Source organism: Salvelinus sp. IW2-2015, linkage group LG10 (assembly GCF_002910315.2).
Source record: "Salvelinus sp. IW2-2015 linkage group LG10, ASM291031v2, whole genome shotgun sequence".
Taxonomy (NCBI): domain Eukaryota; kingdom Metazoa; phylum Chordata; class Actinopteri; order Salmoniformes; family Salmonidae; genus Salvelinus; species Salvelinus sp. IW2-2015.
In genome coordinates this window covers 16,249,865-16,271,099 of record NC_036850.1, presented here as the reverse complement: position 1 = coordinate 16,271,099, position 21,235 = coordinate 16,249,865, and the positions used below count along the sequence as shown (strand labels likewise).

At 40.2% G+C, this 21,235-nt stretch overlaps 1 protein-coding gene and 1 pseudogene across 3 annotated transcripts; one reads left to right on the top strand and one right to left on the bottom strand.

Moving 5' to 3' along the window:
- Positions 1–12,636, bottom strand: part of LOC111969380 (unconventional myosin-Ie-like) — a 46,511-nt pseudogene extending 33,875 nt beyond the window's left edge.
- Positions 12,637–18,745: 6,109 nt separating this feature from the next.
- LOC111969378 (uncharacterized) lies at positions 18,746–20,800 on the top strand. 3 transcript variants are annotated; one of them, XM_023995465.2, is made up of 7 exons: positions 18,746–18,872; positions 18,979–19,329; positions 19,468–19,926; positions 20,022–20,126; positions 20,237–20,261; positions 20,364–20,398; positions 20,492–20,800. In XM_023995465.2, the coding sequence occupies exons 1-7, from the start codon at positions 18,815–18,817 to the stop codon at positions 20,704–20,706; spliced, it is 1,248 nt and encodes a 415-aa protein (XP_023851233.1). In that variant the 5' UTR covers positions 18,746–18,814; the 3' UTR covers positions 20,707–20,800. The 3 variants fall into 3 exon arrangements, with proteins under 3 accessions (XP_023851233.1, XP_023851232.1, XP_070301523.1); XM_023995464.2 differs by having other exon boundaries at positions 20,234–20,261; XM_070445422.1 differs by lacking the exon at positions 18,746–18,872 and having other exon boundaries at positions 19,239–19,329; positions 19,468–19,542; positions 19,812–19,926; positions 20,234–20,261.
- Positions 20,801–21,235: the final 435 nt, after the last annotated feature.

The following is a 21,235-nucleotide window of genomic DNA, read 5'->3' as shown; positions in this document are numbered from 1 at the left end:
CAGGGGGGCAAACAGATGCCTGACATAGCGATCAGTCCAAAAGGGCAACAGCAGAGAACACATTAATTTCCCTAAGAGGACACAAAGACACATAAACCGCCTGTGTCAATAACATCAGTTGTGTGATAAGCTGTCCGACAGAGGTGAGCTTCTATACAAGTCAATATTTGTTTTTTGGGCCTTGCTGCCGCTGTGTACTTATACAGAGAGGACACTAGGTGCCAACTGTACAGTAAGTCCACTACTAGAGCGCATAAATTACAGCCTGCCATAAAACTGCCCTGCCTAAACAAAGTTTGACAGATTCATACAAATATACAACAGCTTTTAAGAGATATTAGCAGCCCACAAAAGGGAAGCATAACCGAGAAGTTAATCAAAGCCAGACGTGTGGGAGCTTGATTAAACACTAGCAAGAACTAAAACTCTCTTTCTGCCATCTATTTTTGGACTGAATAAAAAGATTGAACATTCCCCACAGTCATACTCAAATTCAACTGGGTGCATGAAAAAAAACAGGGATGTCCTAGGAACAGTAGAGCCAGATTGGGTGATAATTTATCCTAAATGATCATATATATATGATATATATATATATATATATCATATCTGGCATGGCTCCCAGGAAGGTAGCATCAGAGAGATGAAGGGCTGTGTGTACTCCTGATGGCATAGAAAACAGGCAGACTAACGATGCCGGTTAGAGCATCTTACGCCCAGGCGCTCCGGGAAATGGGTGCTGGCTGACGACCAAGAGCAGCACAACTCCCATCTGAGCTGACGTTAAACACTCAGGAAGTCATCAACAACGACCTCTCGCCAGAAAGCATTACACCCTCCCCAAGTATGGCCTAATAACCTGGCCTACCCAACAGAACACTGGTAATAACCTGGCCTACCCAACAGAACACTGGCACAGACCTTTACTTTACACACCCATGCATTTACAGTCTGTCTGGGACTGGGTATGAGGCTGCTGTCTGTCACTGTGTTTCCACACCGCATGCCCAGAGAGATCAAAATAAAATACTTATTTTGGAATACTTTGTTTTGTCACTGACTTACTTTGCGTCTGAACAGCCCAAGCAGCTGACCAGCTCTAAAAAAAATTATGGAAGAGAGCTCAAACTCAGTCACTGCTACAGACACACACACACATTGAAAAATTATCCCAAATACAGCTTCATGACATACTGTTCTGAATATACACAATGAATCCAACGACAAACATTTACATTCCACAAAGATAACCTTAATGAATCACAATCAGCTTCACTGTCACAAAGCAAATGTTCACACACCAGATTTCACTGCAATACTTGATACATTTCTCATTTAAAATCTTATTTCAAAGGGTTTGTGCAGTTAAAATGTGAGAAGAATAAAAATGATAGATGTTGCACTAGGCTGTTTGTAGTCCTCTCCAGCTTTGAAGGGAACAATATAGCACAGTTTCAATTATTTCCAGCTGACATTCTCTAGATTCTCTGACATTAATCTTATATTTTGTTGGTCACTATAGAATTACTAATTGATTGCAGAGCTACATCACACCCTTTCATTGAGGGTTACAGTTGATGTTTGGTTCAGTGATATGTACAGTTAATCCATCCATCCATCCATACATACATACATACTGTACTAGTAAAAAGCTTGGACACACCTACTCATTCAAGGGTTTTTCTTTATTTTTACTATGTTCTACATTGTAGAATAATAGTGAAGACATCAAAACTATGAAATAACACATATGGAATCATGTAGTAACCAAAAGTGTTAAACAAATCAAAATATATTTTACATTTTAAAATCTTCAAATTAGCCATCCTTTGCCTTGATGACAGCTTTGCACACTCTTGGTATTCTCTTAACCAGCTTCATGAGGAATGCTTTTCCAACTGTCTTGAAGGAGTTCCCACATATGCTGAGCACTTGTTGGCTGCTTTTCCTTCACTCTGCGGTCCAACTTATCCCAAACTATCTCAATTGGTGATTGTGGAGGCCAGGTCATCTGATGCAGCGCTCCATCCGTCTCCTTCTTGGTCAAATAGCCCTTACACCGCCTGGAGGTGTGTTTGGGGTCATTGTCCTGTTGAAAAACAAATGATAATGGGACTAAGCGCAAACCAGATGGGATGGCGTATCGCTGTAGAATGCTGTGGTAGCCATGCTGGCTAAGTGTGCCTTGAATTCTAAATAAATCACAGACAGTGTCACCAGCAAAGCACCCCCACACCATCACACCTCCTCCTCCATGCTTCATGGTGGGAACCACACATGCAGAGATCATTCGTGCATCTACTCTGCGTCTCACAAAGACACGGCGATTGGAACCAAAAATCTCAAATTTGGACCAAAAGAACAGATTTCCACCGGTCTAATGTCCATTGCTCGTGTTTCTTGGCCCAAGCAAGTCTCTTCTTCTTATTGGTGTTCTTTAGTAGTGGTTTCTTTGCAGCAATTTGACCATGAAGGCCTGATTCACGCAGTCTCCTCTGACGCTTAAACGCATTAAGAAGGAAAGATAGTCCACAAATGAACTTTTAACAAGGCACATCTGTTAATTTAAATGCATTCCAGGTGACTACCTCATGAAGCTGGTTGAGAGAATGCCAAGAGTGTGCAAAGCTGTCATCAAGGCAAAGGGTGGCTATTTTGAATAATCTCAAATATAACATTTATTTTTTATTTAACACTTTTTTGGTTACTACATCAAATCAAACTTTATTTGCCACATGCGCCGAATACAAGAATTGTAGTCTTTACCGTGAAATGCTTACTTACAAGCCGTTAACCAACAGTGCAGTTCAAGAAGAAGAAAATATTTACCAAGTAGAATAAAATAAAAAGTTATAATAAAAAGTAACACAATAAGAATAACAATAATGAGGCTATATACAGGGGGCACCGGTACCGAGTCAGTGTGCAGGGGTACAGGCTAGTTGAGGTAATCTGTACATGTAGGTGGGGGCAAATTGACTATGCATAGGTAACAAACAAACAGCGAGTAGCAGCAGTGTACAGGGGAGAGGGGGTCAATGTAGATTGTCCTGCTTGGGGGCAGAAGCTGTTGAGGAGCCTTTTGGTCCTAGACTTGGCGCTCCGGTACCGCTTGCCGTGCGGTAGCAGAGAAAACAGTCTATGACTTGGGTGACTGGAGTCTCTGACAATGTCTTTTCCGTCTCCTGAGGGGGAAAAGGTTTTATCGTGCCCTCTTCACGATTGTCTTGGTATGTTTGGACCATGATAGTTTGTTGGTGATGTAGACACCAAGGAACTTGAAACACTCGACTCGCTCCACTATGGAGCGATGTTAATGGGGGCCTGTTCGGCCTGCCTTTTCCTGTAGTCCACGATCAGCTCCTTTGTCTTGCTCACATTGAGGGAGCGGTTGTTGTCCTGGCACCACGCTGCTAGTTCTCTGACCTTCCTATAGACCGACTCATCGTTGTCGGTGATCAGGCCTACCACTGTTGTGTCGTCAGCAAACTTAAATTATGGTGTTGGAGTCGTGTTTGGCCACGCAGTTGAGGGGTAACAGGGAATACAGGAGGGGTCTAAGTGCACACCCCTGAGGGGCCCCAGTGTTAAGGATCAGCGTGGCAGACGTATTGTTGCCTACTCATACCACCTGGGGGCGGCCCGTCAGGAAGTCCAGGATCCAGTTGCAGAGGGAGGTGTTTAGTCCCAGAGTCCTTCGCTTAGTGATGAGCTTTGTGGGCACTATGGTGTTGAACGCTGAGCTGTAGTCGATGAACAGCATTCTCATATAGGTGTTCCTTTTGTCCAGGTGAGAAAGGGCGGTTGGAGTGCGATTGAGATTGCGTCATTTGTGGATCTGTTGGGGCGGTATGCGAATTGGAGTGGGTCTAGGGTGTCTGGGAGGATGCTGTTGATGTGAGCCATGACCAGCCTTTCAAAGCACTTCATGGCTACCAACGTGAGTGCCACGGGGCGGTAATCATTTAGGCAGGTTACCTTTGCTTCCTTGGGCACAGGGACTATGGTGGTCTGCTTGAAACATTTAGGTTTTACAGACTCGGTCAGGGAGAGGTTGAAAATGTCAGTGAAGACACTTGACAGTTGGTCCGCACATGCTTTGAGTACACGTCCTGGTAATCCATCTGGCCAGCGGCTTGTGAATGTTGGCCTGTTTTTCAGTGTTGCTTGCCTCAGAGCAAGCAAAACAGGCATTTAGCTCGTCTGGTAGGCTCGCGTCACTGGGCAGCTCGCGTCTGGATTTCCCTTTGTAGTCCGTAATAGTTTTCAAGCCCTGCCACATCCGACGAGCCGGTGTAGTAATATTCAATCTTAATCCTGTATTGACACTTTGCTTGTTTGGTGGTTCATCTGAGGGCATAGCGGGATTTCTTATAAGCATCCGGATTAGTCTCCCGCTCCTTGAAAGCGGCAGCTCTAGCCTTTAGCTCGATGCGGATGTTGCCTGTAATCCATGGCTTCTGGTTGGGATATGTATGTACTGTCATTGTGGGGACGACGTCATCGATGCACTTATTGATTGAGCCAATGACTGAGGTGGTGTATTCCTCAATGCCATTGGATGAATCCCGGAACATATTCCAGTCCGTGCTAGCAAAACAGTCCTGTAGTGTAGCATCCGCGTCATCTGACCACTTCCGTATTGATCGAGTCACTTGTACTTCCTGCCTTAGGTTTTGCTTGGAAGCAGGAATCAGGAGGATAGAATTATGGTCAGATTTGCCAAATGGAGGGCGGGGGAGAGTTTTGTATGCATCTCTCTGTGTGGAGTAAAGGTGGTCTAGAATTTTTTCCCCCCTGGTTGCACATGTGACATGCTGGTAAACATTTGGTAAACTGATTTAAGTTTGCCTGCATTAAAGTCCCCAGCCACTTGGAGCGCCGCTTCTGGGTGAGCATTTTCTTCTTTGCTTATGGTTGGTTGAGAGCGGTCTTAGTGCCAGCTTCGCTTTGTGGTGGTAAATAAGACGGCCAAGAATAATACAGATGAGAACTCTTGGTAGATAGTGTGGTCGACAACTTATCATAAGGTACTCTACCTCAGGCGCGCAATACCTCGAGACTTCTTTAATATTAGACATCACGCACCAGCTGTTATTGACAAAAAGACACACACCCCCACCACTCGTCTTACCAGAGGTAACGTCTCTGTTCTGCCGGTGCATGGAAAATCCCGCCAGCTCTATATTGTCTGTTTCTTCGTTCAACCACATCTCGGTGAAACATAAGATGTTACAGTTTTTAATGTCCCGTTGGTAGGATAATCTTAGTAATAGGTCATCAATTTTATTTTCTAACAATTGCACGTTAGCAAGGAGAATGGAAGGCATTGGGAGTTTACTCGGTCACCTCTGGCTTCTCAGAAGGATCCCCGATTTGCGTCCCCTTTTCCGGCGTCTATTCTTCACGCAAAAGGCATGGATCTGGGCCTTTTCCAGTGAAAACAGGATATCCTTCTCGTCGGACTCGTTAAAGAAGTGTTGAGTGTTGAGTAATCGCTTTTCTGATGTCCAAAAGTTATTTTCGGTCGAAAGAGATGGTAGCAGCAACATTATGTACACAATAAGTTAAAAATAAGTTACACAAAACGCAAAAAAAAAAAACTGGTTGGTTTGGAGAATGTAAAATGTCAGCCATGTTCTTCGGCGCCATCTTACATGATTCCATATGTGTTATTTCATAGTTTTGATGTCTTCACTATTATTCTACGATGTAGAAAATAGTAAAAATAAAGAAAAACCCTGGAATGATTACGTGTGTCCAAACTTTTGACGGGTCGTGTAGCTAATGAGATTATGGATATTACTGGCACAATACAGTGGGAAATTGTGTGGCACAATAGTATGCTAATTGATGATTATAGGAAAGCCATAATGACCCATTAGACTTAATCTGAGAAGTGACGCAGGGTGATAACAATGGTGACCTAGGGCACGGTGACAGACTGAGATGGGTTGATAAAGTCTCCATGGGGCAGTGCTGGAGCCCAAACACTGAATCAGAGGCCTATGATCTTTTGACATAATGCGACAGTGGGAAGGAAACAAGCTGAACAGATAAAGGGAACTCAGCTCTTGGCAGAGCGTGACATTTTTCCATCTCCACAGCTGTCCTAACGGGTGAGAAAACACATGCAAATAGATGTGTATAAGAGACAGCTTTAGCTCAGATCCACAGACAAGACAGAAAATATCCAGAGGCAGACAGAAGACTCCAGCTGTGCCCAATGGGGCTGATATCATGGTAACTACGTTTGGAAAATATGAAAATTATAGTGACAAATGTTGTGAAATCTTTGTCTCACAGCATGAAATTGCCTAAAATACGTCAAACCTATATACTTCAAGGAAAAACATGAGTTTCCATTTACTACACATGACACCTTTATAAAACATAGCAGCTGTTTAATTGTGGCCCAGACTAGAACCTGTCTCTTATACACATCTAGATGTGTATAAGAGACAGCTTTAGCTCAGATCCACAGACAAGACAGAAAATATCCAGAGGCAGACAGAAGACTCCAGCTGTGCCCAATGGGGCTGATATCATGGTAACTACGTTTGGAAAATATGAAAATTATAGTGACAAATGTTGTGAAATCTTTGTCTCACAGCATGAAATTGCCTAAAATACGTCAAACCTATATACTTCAAGGAAAAACATGAGTTTCCATTTACTACACATGACACCTTTATAAAACATAGCAGCTGTTTAATTGTGGCCCAGACTAGAACCTGTCTCTTATACACATCTAGATGTGTATAAGAGACAGCTTTAGCTCAGATCCACAGACAAGACAGAAAATATCCAGAGGCAGACAGAAGACTCCAGCTGTGCCCAATGGGGCTGATATCATGGTAACTACGTTTGGAAAATATGAAAATTATAGTGACAAATGTTGTGAAATCTTTGTCTCACAGCATGAAATTGCCTAAAATACGTCAAACCTATATACTTCAAGGAAAAACATGAGTTTCCATTTACTACACATGACACCTTTATAAAACATAGCAGCTGTTTAATTGTGGCCCAGACTAGAACAGGTGGGTATTGTCTGAGAGAGAGAAGATATCACATCAGCCTAGAAGTCTGACCAAAAGTGGCCTCCTCTGCATGGGACCAAAGAGCTGCCTGGTACAGTCCTCCCCATCCCTCACTGGGGTAATGGGAGACATTCGCTGTGAGAACAGAATGTGCTCTCCATTGGGCTGCAGCCCCAGTGAGGCTAGAGGCCTGCTGGGCTCCCAGTCCTGTGGGTAGTGGTGCGAGAGCCAGGCTCACAAACAGTGTGCTGTACCAAGGGCTGGGCAGCAGGAAACCTGGGCAAGCCAGAAGAGAAGAGGGGAGCTGACAGTGAGCTGGCCGGGACACACAGACCCAGATCACTTTACAGAGGGGAAAATGCAGCTGGCTGTTCCTCACCTGATCACCACATTCACAGCTGGCCCAGGTTGCTGAGGGATGTGTTTCAGATTTCAAAGAATATCAAAGGCCTGCCTTATCACTGTGCCATCACTTAACCGACTGAGGAAAGCAGAATCTTTTTTTTTTTTATGGAAACGTTCATTAAACAAAGGTGAGGCAGAAAATGGGTATACAATTGGATCTAAAAAGGAGAATCCTCTATATTTTTGCTTGCTCCAAAACCACTAGACTGACAGGTAACCCTACATTATAAAGGCATCAATGGCCACAGTTAGCAGGTGCTATTAGTTTGCACAAAGGGAACATTTACTTGTCAGTAAAGAACAATGGGGTTTTGGTTTGGAGAACAAACTGCCACCATGCTCAACTACTGAGGAATACTAAGTAAGTGCCAAACAGAGGAAGTTGCTGTGTTAAAGGCATCATGAATGGACACCATGAAGTGGTATCCTCTAATGTGATGCACTTTAAAAGACATGGCAGGATGTGGCATCACATCAGACAGCATATCTGTTTGAAGACAGAAAGGTCAACATCAGCTCTTCATAAAACTAATGAAAATGTTAAACCTTCAATAAAAGGTTCAATTAAAGCAATGCTCATTTTATGTTGAATTCGTCCTTTTAACTTTTCATTTTGCACAAACAAACCACAAGGGGTTACAACTAATGAGTAAATATCCTTCAGGGGAGCTTCTGTGAGAACATTATCAGAATAGTATAGCCCAGACCATGAATAACACCCATGAATAAATCTGATTCTACATCTTCCAGAGGACAATGGCAGAGCATTGATCCAGTCTGATTCTGCCATCTGTTCTGGAAGTCAGTAAGTCGGAACTTAGAACCTGTGTGATGGCTTACGGAACGCCACGAACATGAAGATGGAGTTTTGTAACAAAGACCAATATGTGTGGGATTGATAAAGAGGAGAGTGTCGGTTTACTGGACCTCTGTGAACAAATTTAACAAGTTCCCTAGTTCTACAGAAGGGGTGTTCGCCATGTTCTGGAGAAGGTCTCAAATTCCTGCAAAAAATATTTTTAGCAATGCTGGGTGGAAAATGGAGCGCAGGCTTTGAAATGGAGCGATGTTACTGAGCATTCACCTCCCTGCAAGAAAAGCTGATAAAAACCATATGCTGTCATACTGACCTAGTATTCAGCATCTGGCAGTGGGGCCTATGAGTGATGCTACCGTCTGGTGCTCCAGACAGTCAGAGTGACAGACTGCTTCTCTCCACACAAGCCAAATATTAGAGTTCACTCAATGTGGCCCCAAAAAGCCTTTCAAAAAGGAAGAGTTTTGCACCGAGTAACTGCATTGTGTTTCGCATTGGTGCATTACGTTCATTCTTTATCTCTGACGACAGACCAAAGAGAGGAGAATATCTGGGGAAGGTTTATTATTTGACAGAAAGTCTGTTTTTGACGAGCCCAGGTTCTGACACATCCAGATGACGTGCTATGATCTTGTACGCAAAACAGCAACCTACTTTTGGAGAAAACCTGGAAAAACAATTGCTCCTTTCATGTCCAATTTTTCCAGTGGTGCAAAATGTTAAGATGCAAGACGTATTAAATGTATTCCACCTGGTTCATTGAAAGGGTACATTCAGTTGTGTCCAACAGTTTGATATTGTTTTGAACTCAACCTTACCATTCTCTGCTTACTGAATATTATGCTCAATAAATATGTCACTGATGAAGGGATCTGTATATGTTCTACTGTCATTAAAGCTACCTCACAAGAAGGACACCACTCCATTTCCTTCTGGTCATTCAGCATGCAATTCAGCACCCATGCCAGGGAACCGCCCACAAGCGCTAGCCTAAATAGGAATATCTCCAACTTCAGCAGAACCAGGGGAATATCAAAGGCCTGCATTATTCTGCAGTGGGTTCACTGCAGAATATTACCTCTGAAGTGAGTCAGATTGTGCCTCAAGGCTAAAAGTTGTCTAATGCTGGCTCATTTAGATGGTGTGTGCACAGCATGCTGAATCTATCTATCCTCATATCTGGGTTCATTCATTGGAATCTACTACAGAAGGAGAAAGAATGTTTTTAAAACCACTATGAGCCTACAGAGAGGTAGTCGTCCAGTCATCAAGCAATGTAAATGCATGCATTTTTTGGTACCTCGTATAGGAGGACAATGGGTAAATCGATTTCAATTCAATCAATTTTGACAGCAACCCTTTTGATTTGAACTAAACCTTCCATACATATTTGCCCACTGTAGAAGTGGTCAGAAAGAGATAAAGAGTGCTTCCATAAAGGTGCTCAAAGTCGATATTTTTTGCATACCCCACCATACCATGAGATATCCATGTCACTTCTTGAGCACTTCCTGAGCACTTCTTCCATGGGCAAACATGTATGGAAAGTTTTGTTTAAATCAAAAGGGAGGCTGTCAAAAAGTTATTCAATTTATATGGATTTACCCCAATGGAAGCTCAAGTAAAATAGTTCCGTTAAATCTCCTATAATCATACCTCATTGTCCTGATATAACATGAAAATACTTTATGTTCTCAGTTTGACTGTTAGCTAAGGTATAGAGCTCAGTTATGTGCTACTGAGTATGTATTATGTAAAGGTTTGGATTCCTTCTGAGATCTACAGGATCCATACACTGTGCACTGGGAGCAGAGCAGTGAGACTGCATAACAGGGTTGACCTGTTCTAGAGAGACAATATATGGACATAGGGCAGGGTTGGTAACGTCAGAATACACATAGTGTACAAAATATTAGGAACACCTTCCTAATATTGAGTTGCCTCCCCCCTTTTGCTCTCAGAACAGTCTCAATTCACCGGGGCATGGACATCACAAGATGTTGAAAGCATTCGACATGGATGCTGGCCCATGTTGACTCCAATGCTCCACACAGTTGTGTCAAGTTGGCTGGATGTCCTTTGGGTGGTGGACAATTCTTGATACACACGGGAAACTGTTGAGCGTGAAAAACCCAGCAGCGCTGCGCCTGGCACCTACTACCATAACCTGTTCAAAGGCTCTTTTGTCTTGCCCATTCACCCTCTGAATGACACACGTACACAATCCATGTCTCAGTTGTCTCATGGCTTAAAAATCCTTCTTTTAACCCGTCTCCTCCCCTTCATCTACACTGATTGAAGTGGATTTAACAAGTGACATCAATAAGGGATCATAGCTTTCACCTGGTCAATCTATGTCATGGAAAGAGCTGGTATTCCTAAATGTTTTGTACAGTAAGTGTACAGTACATTACAAGTCAAGCAACGTCCTTCAGTGAATTTGGGCAATTCAAGCGGAACAAATGATACAAAATGTTTAAAAAATCTTATTTAATTAAATCAAACAAAAGAAAATATACATCATTGATTAGACCCAACCTCTGCCTTTAAAGATAATGTAATACTGCAGTTGACCTGTTGGATTCAATAAACAGTATTTGAGCAGATATCCACATTGGGATATCTGCCACAATGGCAATGGCCTCATGAACTGTGGTCTAAACACAAAGGAAGAGCCCATGCAACAGGGACAACTTTCTCCATAACGCTCACCGGTATGCTTAAGCTGCTGGGATGACATTCAGTAAGCAGGAGAAACCGGTCTCCATGTGGATAACACACGCGCTGCTCTCTGTCTCCTCTTCCATGACCAACCTGTATTATTCAAAGTAGGGCCGTACCTCACGCACCAACACTATACCTAGGAAGTGGGAGCTGCATGTCTGTCAATATAGGTGGTTGCTATAGTGACTGTATCTGCAAGCGCCCTTTCTTTTACAACACCCCCCCCCCCCCTACAGATGTATAATTATATGGTAAGTGAGATGAAAGTTAAAAAGGAGATGTTTACTTCCATATTGACATAGTGACTTAGTTGTGAGCAGTGTGACCCACCTGTATCACAGAGAGTAAACAAACAAGTTTAACAACGAACAGGGCAGACCTAGATCTCAAGAGATCCATGATCCAGTTATCTTTAGCATGTCTCACTAAGGCTTTGGTATCCGATACACACTGTTGTCCAAAACATTTTATTGGTTCAATGTTTAATGGTTTACTATATCTCTCGTCCACATACAAAATCCTGCTCAGTTAGAGAGGGAGGGTGAGAGAGAGAGTTTGAGAGAGAGAACTTTTATCATAAACATATGGTAGGTAGGCTACTCCCCAAATAGGAGAGGGAAAATAGTGGATTGGATTGTTGTTGCATTCTTATCAACATTCCATACAACCTGCTAGATTGGATTGATGGCATAAAGGAGACTAGAATAAGCATTTAGTCCATGTTGTTCTTTGAATTGAACTTTACACTGTAGCAAAACAAAACCTAACATGATTGCAATTCCTGTCTACTTAAAAATATATAATTCTGTGAAGTAGGCACTCATACATCCAGCTATGTTATTATTCTCTATGGCAATTAAAAACATAATGGCTATTGGTTACAATAATAGGCAACTTCACAACAGCCTCTAAAAATGACCCTTGCAGCCCCTCAGTAGGCTATGACACATGACAACATGACCTTGTTGAACGACTAACCAAGTTAAACTAAACATTTCTCCAAATAGTCTGGTGACAATATACAGGATGCAATATCGACCTTTTTTCACAATTCATAAAAATGATATGGTCATTAGGCTAAAACATAAGATTATATTTCATAAAATTACATTATCCCCTTGTATTGACAGTATTGATACTGTGCAATAGGAATATGCTGATCTTGAGATTTATAACAATGTTATGACATGTGATGGAAATTTTACGTCATAGTGTCACGAATCCATCAGATCTCTGTATATTTAAGAATCTATAAGAATTGTCACATCCCTTTCAACAATATACATTATCGTGTTCCTTCATAGCCATATGACATGATTATCCAAAAAAACAGTCTGTAACAGATAAGTTATCTTACCATTTTCTCTCCTTCCCCAGACAGTAACAATGTATCCTTGTATTCCGTATTGAACAGGGGCTGTCTCAGTAGTCGTCTAGTACTAAAAACTGTAAAACGTTGGTGTTTTTGCAGTAAGACAAATTCCAAATAAACAATAGGATCCCAGATGCCTTCCAAGCAGGAACGCACGGATTCTCCTCAGGACCTGGTTGCTCTGTCCATACTGTAGCTTTGTCTAAAAGTGGATAGGCACAGGAACTAAACTCAGGCTCCGAATGCTGCAGTATGTTTGAGCCGTGAAGTTAAACTTCGAGGCTGTTGATTGAGCAGCCTAACCAAACAATCCATAAATGGAAAATTCGTCTTTAGCCCTCAGCCAATAGGAGCGGGATCTGGACGCGTCACTCCAGAGGGAATCCCACCAGATGATTTTGGGCTCGTTGGAGAACGCATTTGCTGTGGGTAGAAAGTGTTGCGCAATCAAATCAGACAAATTAGAGCTTTGAATTTAATAATAATTTATTCCGAAAGAGGACCATATTGTACAAGCATTATACACTTTATGATACTTTTAGATCACTCCTGTGATAGCTTTTACAAATATATCTTTTTTATCTTTTTGGTTGAATTTGTGTTTGAAATTCACTGCTCGACTGGGGGACTTTACAGATAATTGTATGTGTGGGATACAGAGATGAGGTAGTCATTACATTTTTTGAAACGCTATTATTGCACATGCAATTTATTAGAGTCCATGCACATTTTTCCTCCTGAAATGATTTAGGCTTGCCATGACAAAGGGGTTAAATACTTATTGACTCAAGGTGTTTCAGCTTTTCATTTTGAATTTGTTTGTAAAAAATGTAAAACACATAATTCCACTTTGACATTATGGGGTATTGTGTGTAGGCCAGTGACAAATAAAATCTTAATTTAATCCATTTTAAATTCAGGCTATAACACAACAAAATGTGGAAAAAGTCAAGGGGTGTGAATACTTCTGTAATAATAATTACAGAAGGCACTGTAATTAACATAACCCAAATAACAACCATGTGAATGAATGTTACAGTATTACATTTAAAAATGTCTCATGTGACAGATGTAAACAACTGTGTGATCACAAATATCTGGAGTAGTGGGATGAAGACAAAGCACTCATTGTTCACTGTGTCAAATATAGAAAGAGTTCACCCAGGCTGTATCACAACCCGGCCGTGATTGGGAGTCCCATAGGGCGGTGCAGAACTGGCCCAGTGTCGTCTGGGTTTGGCCTTGTAGGCCGTCATAGTAAATAAGAATTTGTTCTTAACTGACTTGCCTAGTCAAATAAAGGTTAAATTAAAACAAAAATTATATATATATGTATATATATACGATTGCAAAAAATCTGTTTCTCACAGCCAAATTCAAAATGTAATTTGGTTGATTGGATATCTGTAATGTTTTGACAAGTCAACTCTGTCAACTCCAACTCCATCATGTGTCAGCTCACCACATCTACTGTCACCAATATGTAGCACACACAAATGATGACATCTCCTGTGCACCAGATCTTTAACTGGGCACAGTTTGGATGTGGAGTGAGGCAGGGAGGGAGCAGATGTAACCTGTGGGTGTAATGTAGTTGTAACCTGTCTGACAGGCCTAACAATGGCATGCAGGGCTTGCATGCTGCCCATGACAATCTGTATCAGGTTATGCTGCTGCCATGAACACCAACTGATTTGATTTCAAACATCTGTAGAATGTGTGTGTGTGTGTGTGTATGTCAGTGGCATAGCGCAGTTCGAGCAAGACACCCCAACCAAAATAACAATAATTTGGCCACACCTTATTTGGATAGTCCCAAATAGATGATCTACAGATGGTCATACTATCAAAAAACTAGTCCCAAATAGATGATCTACAGATGGTCATACTATCAAAAAACTACTGTATATGTTGGTAAGCAAATACTTGCTAAGGTTACAGTTAGGGTTAGTTTTAGAATAAGGTTTAGGCTAAGTGTTAGGGTTAGGGTTATGGCTAGGGTTAAGTTTAGGGTTAGGATAAAGGTTAAGGTTAGTGGATAGTTAGTTGAAATGTTGTTGAAAGTTATTGTGGGTGGCAGATAGCTTAGTGGTTGGTCCAGGAACTGAAAGATTGCTGGTTCGAATCCCTGAGCCGACGAGGAAACAAATCTGCTGAGGTGCCCTTGAGCATTGACTAAAATGAAATTGAACATTCACAAACCATCTACTTGGAATTATCCAAATAAAGTATGAAACAAACCTTTTTCTTTTTGCCATGAGGCAGAAAGAAAGATGTGCAGTTTTATAACTAATCTCTTGCTATTTTACATATTTTGCCATGAGGCTAAGAGAAAATGTTACTGTTTTGGAGCTAATTTCCTTGTATTCTACACATTTTTCCATGAGGTTTATGAGATGTTCATATGTTTGTTATCTGGGGGTCCGCGCTCCGGGGGCACCCCAATCCAAAGGCTTGTGGGACCCCGCCTTGCTCGGGCAGCAGGGGTGTGTGCTGCACCAGTGGTGTATGTGTGTGTGAGTGTGTGTGTGAGAAAAATGTAATTTTGATATTCAAAGATTTGGAGAGTCTAATAATGGTTAAAATATAATATGAACATTAATCGTTGATGAAGAGTTACAGATGCACGGCAAAGCCAGTAAAAACAGGTAAGTAGGGACATCTGCAGGGCAAAAGCTCTAAACACAAACATTGGCCAGAGAGGAACTTAAGGCTGCAAAAGGATCACTGGGGAAAGGGTGATTTAGATTTTTTCCTTACTTACCTTGAGATACTTTGAATTACTTCTATTTAACGTACAATAACAAATGTTTTAGTCATATCTGCAGCACATTGGAGTAGTAAGTAATCATATAGATATGAATATGCAGATTATTATAATGGGCCGAATTTTGAGACGTCATGCATGAAAAGGGGGAATATGAACTCTTCAAAAACTAGTTTATTTTTCTATTAAATGTAAAGAACAGCAAAATAGTTGGGAGTTCTCTAAACTGTACCACACTGACATACACTATACAGTGCCTTCGGAAAGTATTTAGACCCCTTGACTTTTTCCATATTTTGCTATCTTACAGCCTTATTCTAAAATGTATTAAATTGTTGTTTTTCCCTCATCAATCTACACACAATACCACATTATGACAAAGCAACAAAAAAAAATGTTTAAAAAAAAATAAATATCTAATTTAACCCCAAAAGGTTAAATGAAAAAAATATATATAATTCATCAGACCAGAGAATATTGTCATGTGCCTTTTACTGGGAGTGGCTTCCGTCTGGTCACTCTACCATAAAGGCCTGATTGGTGGAGTACTGCAGAGATGGTTGTCCTTCTGGAAGTTTCTCCCATCTCCACAGAGGAACTCTAGAGCTCTGTCAGAGTGACCATTGGGCTCTTAATAATGATGGAGGCCACTGTGTTCTTGGGGACCTTCAATGCTGCAGACATTTTTTGGTACCCTTCCCCAGATCTGTGCCTCGACATAATCCTGTCTCAGAGCTCTGCTGCAAATTCCTTCGACCTCATGGCTTGGTTTTTGCTCTGACATGCACTGTCAACTGTGGGACCTTATATAGACAGGGCCCACAGTTGCTGCTGCTAAGCTTTCCAGTAAAGCAATAAAAACAAGTAAGCATTGCAGAAGAAAAGTGCTCAAAATAGCCCACGGTAACATAATGTAGCTTAAGAAACAAGGTTCATGAAGTCAATAATTTGCTAATAGCAGATGAAATTCATATTCTGACTATATCTGAAACTCACTTAGAAAATACCTTTGATGATACAGTGGTAGCAATACAAGGTTATACCATTTACAGAAAATATAGAAATTCCAATGTTGGAGATGCTGCTGTTTATATTCAGAACCACATTCCTGTAAAGATTAGAGAGAATCTCATGTTAAATATTGTTGAAGTAATATGCTTCATCTGCCTCACCTGAAGACCATTCTGGTGGGAAGCTGCTATAGACCACCAAGTGCTAATAGTCAGTATCTGGATAACATGTGTGAAATGCTTTATAATGTATGTGATATCAACAGAGAGGTATATTTTCTAGGTGATTTAAATATTGACTGGCTTTCATCAAGCTGCCCACTCAAGAAAAAGCTTCAAACTGTAACCAGTGACTTATCAGTCAACCAACCAGGGTAGTTACCAACAGCACAGGAATTAAATAATTAACATTTATTGATCATATCTTTACTAATGCTGCAGAAATTTGCTTCAAATAAAATAAAATAAAATACAATTTTATTGGTCACATACATATGACTAGCAGATGTTATTGTGAGTGTAGCGAAATGCTTATGCTTCTAGATCTGACATTGCAGCAGTATCTAACAGGTAATATCTAACAATTCCACAACAAAACCTAATACACACAATCTAGTAAAGGAATGGGATGAGAATATATAAGTACAAAATATATGGATGAGCAGTGACAGAGCGGCTAAGATGCAATAGATAGTAAAGAATGGATACTGAAGGATACAGTATTCAGTATATATATATGAGATGAATAATGCGAGATATGTAAACATTCTTAAAGTGGAATTATTAAAGTGACTAGTGTTCCATTTATTAAAGCAGTATCCGGATCCATTGGATGTAATGAGCACAATATAGTAGCCATATCTAGGAAAACCAAAGATCCAAATGCTGGGCCTAATATAGTGTATAAGAGGTCATACAATAAGTTTTGTAGTGATTCCTATGTTGTTGATGTAAAGAATATTTGTTGGTCCGTGGTGTGTAATGAGGAGCAAACAGACACTGCACTTGACACATCTATGAAATTGCTTATTCCAGTTACTAATAAGCATGGACCCATTAAGAAAATGACTGTAAAAACTGTTAAATCCCTGTGGATTGATGAGGAATTGAAAAATGGTATGGTTGAGAGGGATGAGGCAAAAGGAATGGCAAATAAGTCTGGCTGCACAACCGATTGGCAAATGTATTGCAAATTGAGAAATCATGTGACTAAACTGAATAAAAAGAAGAAGAAACTACACAATGAAACAAAGACAAATGAAATAAAGAATGATAGTAAAAAGCTTTGGTGCACCTTAAATTACATTTTGTGGAAAAAAGAAAACTCATAATTCATTGAATCAGATGGCTCATTCATCACAAAACCAACTAATATTGCCAACTACATTAATGATTTTTTCAGTGGCAATATTTTGCAAATTTAGCCATGACATGCCAGCAACAAACTCTGACACTACACATCCAAGTATATCTGACCAAATTATGAAAGACAAGCATTGTGATTTTGAGTTCCATAATGTGAGTGTGGAAGAGGTGAAAAAATTGTTGTTGTCTATCAACAATGACAAGCCACCGAGGTCTGACAACTTGGATGGAAAATTACTGAGGATACTAGCGGACAATATTGCCACTCCTATTTGCCATATTTTCAATTTAAGCCTACTAGAATGTGTGTGCCCCCAGGCTTGGAGGGAAGCAAAAGTCATCCCGCTACTTAAGAATAGCAAAGCCCCCTTTACTGGCTCAAATAGCCGACCAATCAGCCTGTTACCAACCCTTAGTAAACTTTTGGAAAAAAATATGTTTGATCAGATACAATGCAATTTTACAGTAAACAAATTGACAACAAACTTTTAGCATGCTTATAGGAAAGGACATTCAACAAGCACAGCACTTACACAAATGACTGCTGATTGGCAGAGAGATATTGATGATACAAATATTGTGGGGGATGTTTTTTTAGACTTCAGTGCGGCTATTGACATTATCGATCATAGTCTGCTGCTGGAAAAACGTATGTGTTTTGGCTTTACACCACCTGCTATATTGTGGATAAAGAGTTACCTGTCTAACGTAAAACAGAGGGTCCATACAGAAATGATTTGTCGAGATCAGTGTGGAAGAACTTGACTGGCCTGCACAGAGCCCTGACCTCAACCCCATCGAAAACAGTTGGGATGAATTGGAACACCGACTGCGAGCCAGGCCTAATTGCCAACATCAGTGCCTGACCTCTTCAAATCAAATTGTATTTGTAGACCTTACAGTGAAATGCTAACTTACAAGCCCTTAACTAACAATGCAGTTGTAAGAAAAATACATGTTAAGTAAAAAATTTATAAAAATAAGAAATAAAATAAAAATAACAAGTAATTAAAGAGCAGCAGAATGGAAGCAAGTCCCTGCAGCAATGTTACAACATCTAGTGGAAAGCCTTCCGAGAAGAGTGGAGGCTGTTGTAGCAGCAAAGGGGTGACCAACTCCATATTAATGCCCATGATTTTGTTATGCTGTTCGAGATTTTAGATGAGCAGGTGTACACATACTTTTGTTAATATAGTGTATATCATACACACACCACAAACACCCTCTTTTCATTAATTCCTTCCTGTGATATTCTGCTCTGTTTCCTCATTCTGTGAATCAGGAACAAAAGAGCTTTGTAATCTAAGTTAAATGATCATGGATATGCTATCTATCTTCATGGTGATGACTCTCGTAGGAAAATGTCAAGGTCGGTAACTATTTTTATCAACAGTTTAAGACTTGAATAATAGGGTTTGTGAGTGTACAATCGAGGAGCTTGATTCTAACTTTGGAAACCTTTTTCTCTCTCAAAGGGAACACTTATCTAAATTATCAAGAGAAAGAGGAAGCTATATCCCTACAATGCAAAGAGAGAATTTGGCAACTTGAAGACAACATAGTGGATTGCACTTTTAATTGCAGTCTTTGTGACAATGACAAGAAATGTGACCGAGATTTGATGTGCAATATTACAGCATTTGAACTAGAAAAAAACCCCTGCAAAAACAGTATCAAACAATGTTTAAATATGAAATTGGAGAAACACGTCACTGGATTCTTTGCATGTTTTCATACCATTCCATCAAATGACCAATACTTATTCCCCTTTAAACCTTCAAAATATCAGGTGGAATCATTTATTGTGGCATTTGTTGAACCAGAGAGTAAGTTCACATTTCCTAACTTTCACAATTTGTAAATGATATACCACTCACATTACAGTATACTGTACAATATATTGTATATAGACATATATCTGTTTATGAAAATATTTAACATCAAATTATGTTCTGTTTCTGTAGTGGTGATATGCTACCCTGGTGTGGAAACTAAAACGTCTGTTACCAAACATCATGGAGAATCAGTCAACCTTGCATGTAATTTCACAGTAGCCAAAGATTACTCTAGCTTTCCATTTTCAGTGTATTGGATCAAAACCATCAGTGGCAACAGTAGCACATGTYTTTATTCTTATTCTTATGATAGTCATGKAGAATTATATGACCACCATTGTCTCATTGATGAGGCCCTGCTGAAACGAAGGTCAAATACTTCATCTATTCCCCTAACAAACCCTATCTTTCATAACCTTAAGATCAGCAATGCCACATATTCAGACAGCGGACAGTATGTTTGTGCCTTACAGGTGCTTAAGAATAGAAAAGGGCACTGGAAGGTAATAACTAATGTCACAGTCACTGTGAATGGAGAATTCAACAACCACACCAACAGGAATGACACAGCCCCGTTATATACTCCTGGTGAGTCACAGTATATTGTTGTTACTAATACATAAAATGATCATGAATAATACCTAATTGATCTTCATTCTGAATGCTTTGTGTTTTATTAAAAGGGGATCCTTACATACCACTGTATGTAGTGGGAGCCTTGTTATTCTCCTGCCTGTTTGTTACTGCCATTGTCATTGTCATGATGAAAAATACCAAGATTTCGCAAGGTGAGTAAAAACCCACATACTGTATGCTCTATCATCAGGTATGTATTTAAAAAAAAAAAATCATATAATGTTATTGACATGGGCTTTCTGTTTCTTTCTTCCTCCAGCAGAATCTCACACTCTGAGAATTAAAAGGTATTTCATTATTTGAAAATAACATTTCCGATAGCCATCAATTAATTACATGTTGCTGATATGGAATTTTATAATAATAAATACTTTATTTAATCATTGCAGAGAACAAGATGGAGAGGAGACACTTAACTCAGACTGTAAGTTGGCATATTATCTCCATAAAAGGAATTTGCAGTACTGACAGATTTTCAAACCCATCTAACCCCACTGCTTCCTCTTTCTGGGTGTAGGCTYCCCATATGCTGAGGGCAGAGGAGAGGATGAGGGGCTCTTCTCACTTCTGAAGCTGACTGAAGTGAGAGATCCTGTGACTGCACAGAACGGAGCTGAAGAACATGCTGCTGTTGCTGTTGATCCCTATTCTGTAGTCATGTACAAGGCCTTTGACCCCCAGGCCACTCAGACATCATCCACCTGCCCCCTCAGGATTGGAATGAAAGTATGAGTTTACTAGCAGCCAATAGTTACTCATATGATGTAGATAAAGTGAGCTAAAGATAATGTTTTCATGATTGGTCTTTCATATTGGGTTTAGACCAGGATTGGGGCGGGGCTGCCAGGGGTTTGTTTGGGATGGCGGGTGGGAGGGGTTGAGTGTTGGTTAAAAAAACATTTGTGATTCTTATTGATTGTACAGGTTATGTGACTCAATAAAAACGTAGATCACAAAAATTAAGTTACATTAAAGAGAAAAGGAGGATTCACTTTCTTTTTTAATTGAATGTTTTTGTGTTCATTTGTGCTCTACTGAACGTTTCCACTAGATGGTGCTAGTGCTCAGTCCTACAGTTGTGCTTACTGTTTCTCTGATATTGTGTAATATGTGTGATTATCTAATTATTTTGTAACATTGAATAAACATTGCAGAAATAAAATATACGTGATTTTTTTTTTTTTTTGGGGGGGGGTTCATGGTACTTAATCATTGCAATATCAATTGGATTATCAATAGGCGATAGTATATACTAAACATG